Source organism: Aethalodelphis obliquidens, unplaced genomic scaffold, assembly GCF_003676395.1.
Source record: "Aethalodelphis obliquidens isolate GAN/ISIS:26980383/991018 unplaced genomic scaffold, ASM367639v1 scaffold17, whole genome shotgun sequence".
NCBI classification, from domain to species: Eukaryota; Metazoa; Chordata; class Mammalia; order Artiodactyla; family Delphinidae; genus Aethalodelphis; species Aethalodelphis obliquidens.
The window spans coordinates 1,574,344-1,580,976 of record NW_020837961.1 but is presented as its reverse complement, the minus strand read 5'-3'; the positions used below and the strand labels follow the sequence as shown (position 1 = coordinate 1,580,976).

Genomic DNA, 6,633 nt, shown 5'->3' with positions numbered 1-6,633 from the left:
AAGAAAATATAATACTTAATCATCAGAAAAGAGGTTTCCAGTTTAGCCCTTGCCTTCAGTTTCTATTTTTTCAAGATACATTCAATAAATATTTGTTAGACTGAATTAACCGAATTAGTGAATGAACATCATAGGCTAGAACTGCCTTTCTAATGTCTTAAGATGATAAAACAAATTTGGAACTGAATACAAAAACGTTTTTCTGCACCAAGTGGCACCCCAATGCATGAACTTATTTCTTTAGACCACTTTTTAAAGAAAAGACAATGTTTCCTTATGTTCTAAGTGATCATATTACGTTTCCTTTCCCCATCCAGGAAGACAGTCCTAGCATCCACTTCCTCCAGGTGAGAAGACAAGAGACACAGGGAGACGTGCAAGAAGGGCGGGGAAAGCTAGAATTCTGGTTCTGAGTCCCTCCTAACTGCTTAATCCACTGCCCCACATTCCAACTTACAATAAAATGAAATTGGCCCATGAACCTGAAAGGGAAAAAAAAAAGAAAGAAAGATGACCAAATTCATGCAGTGAATTCAGGCACATCCAATGAAGTAACAGTGAGTTTATGCATCTCCACAAAGCAACTTGGTTCTGAAATACAGCAAGTCCCCTATGTAGGAACGAGTTCCGTTCCCAGAGCACGTTCGTAAGTCCAATTTGTTCGTAAGTCCGACAAAGTTAGCCTAGGCACCAACTAACACAACCGGCTGTCTAGCACTGTACTGGAATAGGTTTATAGTACTTTCCACACAAAAAATACATAATAAACAGGCACAAAAAAATAAAGAAAACATTTTTAATGTTACAGTACAGTACCTTGAAAAGTACCAGCTACATCACCGCTGTTTTTACACTTGCTTCCAGACAGCCTGGGCTTGAAATAAAGATACTGTACTACCGTACTCTATACAGTCCTGTAAAGTACACAAAAGCACAACCACTTGTAGCGTACACACACATGTGACAATGTACTCGAGACATGTGAACTAACCTACGTGGCTGGCCATGCGAACACACGTTCACATCTTTGAAAGTTCGCAACTTGAAGGTTCGTATAGAGGGGACTTATTGTATCAAAATTGGCTTTTACCTAGTGGGGAAAAAAGGCAATTAAAAAATAATCTGGAAGTGCTTGAGGGTGGAGTTAAAAGAGAGAATCGGCTCGTGTTCATTCTAAAGTGACTTGAAAAAGAATTCTGATGCGCAAACATATTAAAAATAGAGTTCTCACTCTTCCTGCTTCACTGAAGAGCCTCCCTCTTCCTACAGAAACTCTGTAAATTGTGGGGCTCTTTAAGTACATGGAGGAATATAACAAATTTGCAATTGTTGGATCAGAATATGTGGCTGATGCAGAAATAGAGCTGAGCAGGAAATTTGTACTTCATGCCTGAAATTCTTAGTCATTTTTTTGGTTATTAAGAAGACTCTGAGACTGTCAGTCTTGTCTTTGACAAAATGAACTGCATTCTAAGTGCTCTCAAAGCAAAATCTCTCAGGAAAGACAAGTCAGAAATAGACGGGATACCATGGAATAAAAGCCAAAGGGCAAGATGCATGAAATTTTTAAACTGGATACCATTCGAAGTATAACATATGAAAAATTGCAGTTGTACATAAGGGCAGGAAGAGAATGTAAAATGGTGACGCGAGAAGGAAAGGAATAGAAACAGGATATAAAACACAGACACAAAATCTTATGATCCAGGGCTTCCTTGGTGGCGCAGTGGTTGAGAGTCCGCCTGCCGATGCAGGGGACAAGGGTTCGTGCCCCGGTCCGGGAAGGTCCCACATGCCGCGGAGCGGCTGGGCCCGTGAGCCATGGCCGCTGAGCCTGCGCGTCCGGAGCCTGTGCTCCGCAACGGGAGAGGACACAGCACTGAGAGGCCCGCGTACCGCAAAAAAAAGAAAACAAAAACAAAACAAAAAACTCTTATGATCCAGCTTTATTCCAGGCACTTTCCTACCTGCATTGGATATTAGGCCATTTGTGTTAGTCTGTGCTTTGCATATCTTCATTTATACATAAATATGTTTGAACCTTCGTGTACTTAGAGTGCTATATACTATCTATGAGTTGTTCTTGTTTGAAACATAGAAATAGATAATTTATTGATTAGTAGCCAATAGAATTCCCAGTGTCATGGTCTTGCCAAACCAACACATTGAGAGAATGAATACTTCCTTTTAAAAAATTTGATACAACTGTCACAAACCATTTAATACAACCCCAAATTCTCATTCAGAATATCTTGATGATTCATTTATACTTACCCATTTTTCATGTTGGAGCTTAAAAATAAACCAATTTTAAATACTGGAACACTTTACACAAAATTTACTCTACTTTTAAACAGATATTTACATCATTCTGTTTCCTTTAATAAGCTTATTTAGAGTTCATATAAAATTTGTGGAACTTAACCAATAAACTCTCCCAAGTTCATAATATATTACTAATAAACCTTACATCATCAGGTAAAGTTGGCAATATAGAATGTATGCAACTAATTCAATCCATACACCTACCTATATCATTTGAATTAGAAGAAAATGGAATATTTGCCTGAATTACATGAGGATTTTACACGACAGACCAGCAGGCTCTCAAAGTGCAATAAATAAACTCTTATCCAGCCTAAAACAGGTTTAAAGACCCACACATACATTTTAAGGTAGAAGTGATACTTGAGTTTTGTTTAAATTTACTGGGCTGATAAGGCTAGGATATGATGAGATAGGAAATAGAAAAATGGGAAGAAGCCACATTGTATTGTTTTCTAATTCGTTTCAGTAAGTGTTTTCTTCAATGGTGTTGTCAAGGTGTTGTATTAAAATCTTCCTGTAGGGTTATTATACTGCTAATGCTTCCCTTCATTTGCGCAATCTACCACCACGAGCACCAAAATATTTATAGAATTTGCAAACTCAGGATGGCAGAATAACAAGATTACTGTATTTTTAAGCAGATGCATTGGTATACTCTACTTTTAAACATTAAATTATTCAAACCGCAAAACTCTATACAAGAAATTTTAATGTGCAATTGTGAAGAACTAAAATGCTTTAATTTTAGAATATACCTAAATATTAAGATGATCACCTTTGTAAAAAGAGAATCAAAACTGCAAGAGTTTTCGTTTCTCATCAATACTCTCTCTCAGTATAGCAGGAAGTGAAAACTTTGTTGAAACATGTAAGCTGGGAAATGTGTTACCTTGTGGAATTTTTAAAGCAAGTCACCTTTCTGCTCTTTAATACCGTTATGACAGCAGCTGAGCTGACAACATACAGTGCCAAAGGAGAACTAAAATTAATTAATAGTGATATTTCTACATATGCCCAAAGCACTTAATGACTGTAAGCTTGGAATGTTGAAAATGTTAATCACTTCAGCTTAAAAAAAAGTTATTTTTCCTTTCTTATATTTGTACCGAGCTGATGTATAAACTGAGCAAAGGATGTCCTTGTTGAGTAGAAACACCCGGGTTTGTTTGGGAATACATTCAAGTACCTTTTTTTGGTTTCTCATTATTAGTAGTTTTAAGAACTATCAAGTAAAAATAAATAAAGATCATGGCCTTTTGTAAGAACATGTTTTATATATGATTGAAGTTTTTACAACACTCCGAAAAAGCCATCTGATGTTAGATTTAAAAATAAAATCAAAAGCATTTTCTGACACAGTACACATGAAAAACTGGAAGTTCCAATATCTTCAATAGAAGTTGTAGAAAGTGTATGTCTCCTCGGAGTCTGACACCCACTTAACACAGCAGAAAATAAGGTACCATATACTGTAAACAAAAAAGTACAGTAAAGGACAGTTGTAAATTTACATAAGAATAGTTCATAAACATTTTGGTCTTTCCATAACAGTTTTTATATAAAATGAATTAAAAAAACCTTTAGAGAGCTGTCATCACTCTGTCTGACCACTTTTCACTTAGATGCACACAGACATGTTTATATAGCAATACACTGATGCACCGTTACATGGATATTATACTATGATTACTGCTTGTAACTGAGATGTGCATTATCCAGTCAACATTATCCATAGTTGAAATACTCTTACATTATGTATTCTTGTCATGTTGTATCTATAAAAACATGAAAATATAACTTTACATTATTTCAAGTATTTACATGAGTTCAAGCTTGACAGAGAAAAATTGATAAGCTACAATTTTTAGAAGAGTAGGCCCAGAGGTACAATAAATAAAGAGCATTGGTGGTTTATAGTCATCTGTTTCATTTTTAAAAACTCATTTGAAGTATAATGTGGAAAACAGTTAGTCTGCAATTTGGTCATTCTAGCATTGATGATTGATTTAAACTTAAAATGCACCTCCAACATTCCTGATGAGGAGAAATGCACTAAAATTGTATTGTATGATCTTGGAATTTGTGATTAGGGACAGCTAAATTTAGGCAAGAACGTCATGATACCTCATGGCACCATGGTCCATGCGAGTGGTTGCTATTAGACCCTACATTTCTCTTTCCCTTCTGTGATAGATAATAAATAAGAATGTTTTCCAGGCACTGAGTAAAACACCAAGTGCTACACAAAGGCGTACTTGCAGAAATAGCAAGCATTAGTTGAACGTTAGTGATCACTTAAAACCTTAAATTAATTTTATTTTAGAGAGCTTCAGTGGAAATAAATGGTCTTTTATGAAGGGAAAGATAGCTCCTTTAAATTTCTTAACTAGAGAAATATAAGTTCTTTAGTCAAAAGCCACAGAAGTGTGTTTTATCCACACTGGGCATTTTAAAATAGCCATTCCACCTGAGGAATAAGTATAAAAATATATATATTAGGGTTGTTTATATTGATGGTAATGGGAAGAAACTATATCGCAGCTGACTCAAAAGTGCTTAAACTTTTCATAATATGTAAGATTTATGACAGCTCTTACACCTTTAAAAGCCAAAACTCAGGTTTAGTTTACGGAATTTGATCAATGGGCACCTATCTACTTTCAGGGCATCTCTAACTTCATCTACAACTAATACTTCTCTCTGTCAGCTCAAACACTTTAAAACAGAACCTCACATACTCTGATATTTGTTTTTAATATTAGTTTTTAAAATCTATTAGCATTTACCTACAGAGATTAAATGCTTTATGCTAAATATTTCTTTACATACGATAAGACATACTTAAAAACAGGTTCAGATTTTATCTGGGGACAGGTTTATACTTTAAGGACCACCCGGCCTTCTTTAAAAGGGGGCAAATTTCTCTGGGAACCTAACAATTTAGTAGTGTCTTTGAACTCCATTGATGACCAAACTGTAGCTAAGCAAAATTAATTGGACCACTTGCAAATAAAACAATAGAAAAGTGTTTATTTCAAATGTCAAGCACTGCCAAGTAATTTTACATTAACACCAAATGTTAAAGAATAGGATACATTAAAGTTTTAATAACAATATTAAATTACTACAAGATTTGAATCTTCTCTTTGTTTTTCTTTCCTTAGCATGTACATATTTGGCTTTGAAAAATACGTAACTGATACCCAAAGCCTTTCTAATTACGTCCCACTCAGTTTAATCGTTGTTGTCTTATTCAACCAATATGGAAGCAAATTTATTGAAAAGCCAGTTTGTTTGTGAAAATACCTAAAAATATTTTTTTAAGTTTAAATGTCTTTTTTTCTTTTTCTTATAAAACATGTCACATCTTGATGCAGTTGATGTCAAGTGTGCTTAAGTCATTATGAATCAAGAGACTAACAATAGTGGCTGCAGAAACGGGTCTGTTGTCTGTACAAAGACGTCAGTGAAATTAGAGTACTTCCATGGTAGCTGTGCATGTCCGCCAAGCTTCGTCTGGAACTGGAGTAGAAAAGGATGTTGTGTCTTTAGGTGACCGTTCCTCACAACTCAAGATGAATTCCACATATTTAAGAATTCTTGGCTGAAAGAAAAGTCTTCAAGATACTGGATGCCTCTCACCACTTTGTCAATAAACACACAAGAAAACCATTGTGTAAGGCACTCAAAAGGTTCTTATCAATCACGAGATATCAGTCACACTGACATTCATTCTCATGCCAGGACTCACGTAAGGGACAGCATGCACTGCTTTTGGAAATTCTGGAGTCATAACACGTCCATTTTCTCCAGTACTTCCTGTAACTGACAGCCTCTCCTCTCTCCTCATGGCATCATTCAAGGTCATCTTAAATGAGAGGTGGGAGGGAAAGAAAGAAAAAGAAAGCATACGTTAAGGTTTTCAAATGTATCCAGAGTAAAGGCGGTGCTGCTTTTGAAAAATTTACTTCTATCTGAAAGCTTGCAGCAAATGAAAGCAAATAGCGCCAGACTGAACTACAAATAAGAAAGCACAATTACAGCGGGGATCTGCCCACATACCCCCAAGCTACCGTGTCATTAAAGAGGAAAATGGACAGTTGGGCTGCCGGTTAGTCACTGACCAGGAACACGGAAGGACAGCAACAGGACATACAGGACGATCCACTGGCCACCTTCCTCATTTAAAAGAGCTTACGGACGCGACAAGAAAGCTAAAACGTGCACCGAGAAGGTTGTATTAGAGCCTCGTTCCTACCCCCTAAATCTTAACACTTTCGATGCCATATACGTTGTAACCTTCCT

General features: G+C 36.2%; 1 protein-coding gene across 6 annotated transcripts in view; it reads right to left on the bottom strand.

Annotated features, from left to right (window-relative positions):
• Nucleotides 1-2,395: 2,395 nt before the first annotated feature.
• GRIA2 (glutamate ionotropic receptor AMPA type subunit 2) overlaps nucleotides 2,396-6,633 on the bottom strand; it is a 160,148-nt gene continuing 155,910 nt past the window's right edge. For 2 of the 6 annotated variants that reach the window (XM_027116814.1, XM_027116813.1), the window contains exons 15-16: nucleotides 6,587-6,633; nucleotides 2,396-6,196 (exon numbers count right to left, since the gene is read on the bottom strand). The exon at nucleotides 6,587-6,633 is cut by the window's right edge and continues 202 nt beyond it. In XM_027116814.1, the coding sequence (XP_026972615.1) occupies nucleotides 6,590-6,633 (44 nt within the window). In that variant the 3' untranslated portion in view covers nucleotides 2,396-6,196; nucleotides 6,587-6,589. The remainder of the gene's footprint in view (nucleotides 6,197-6,586) is intronic. The other 4 variants (XM_027116811.1, XM_027116812.1, XM_027116815.1 and 1 more) reach the window with 3 other exon arrangements.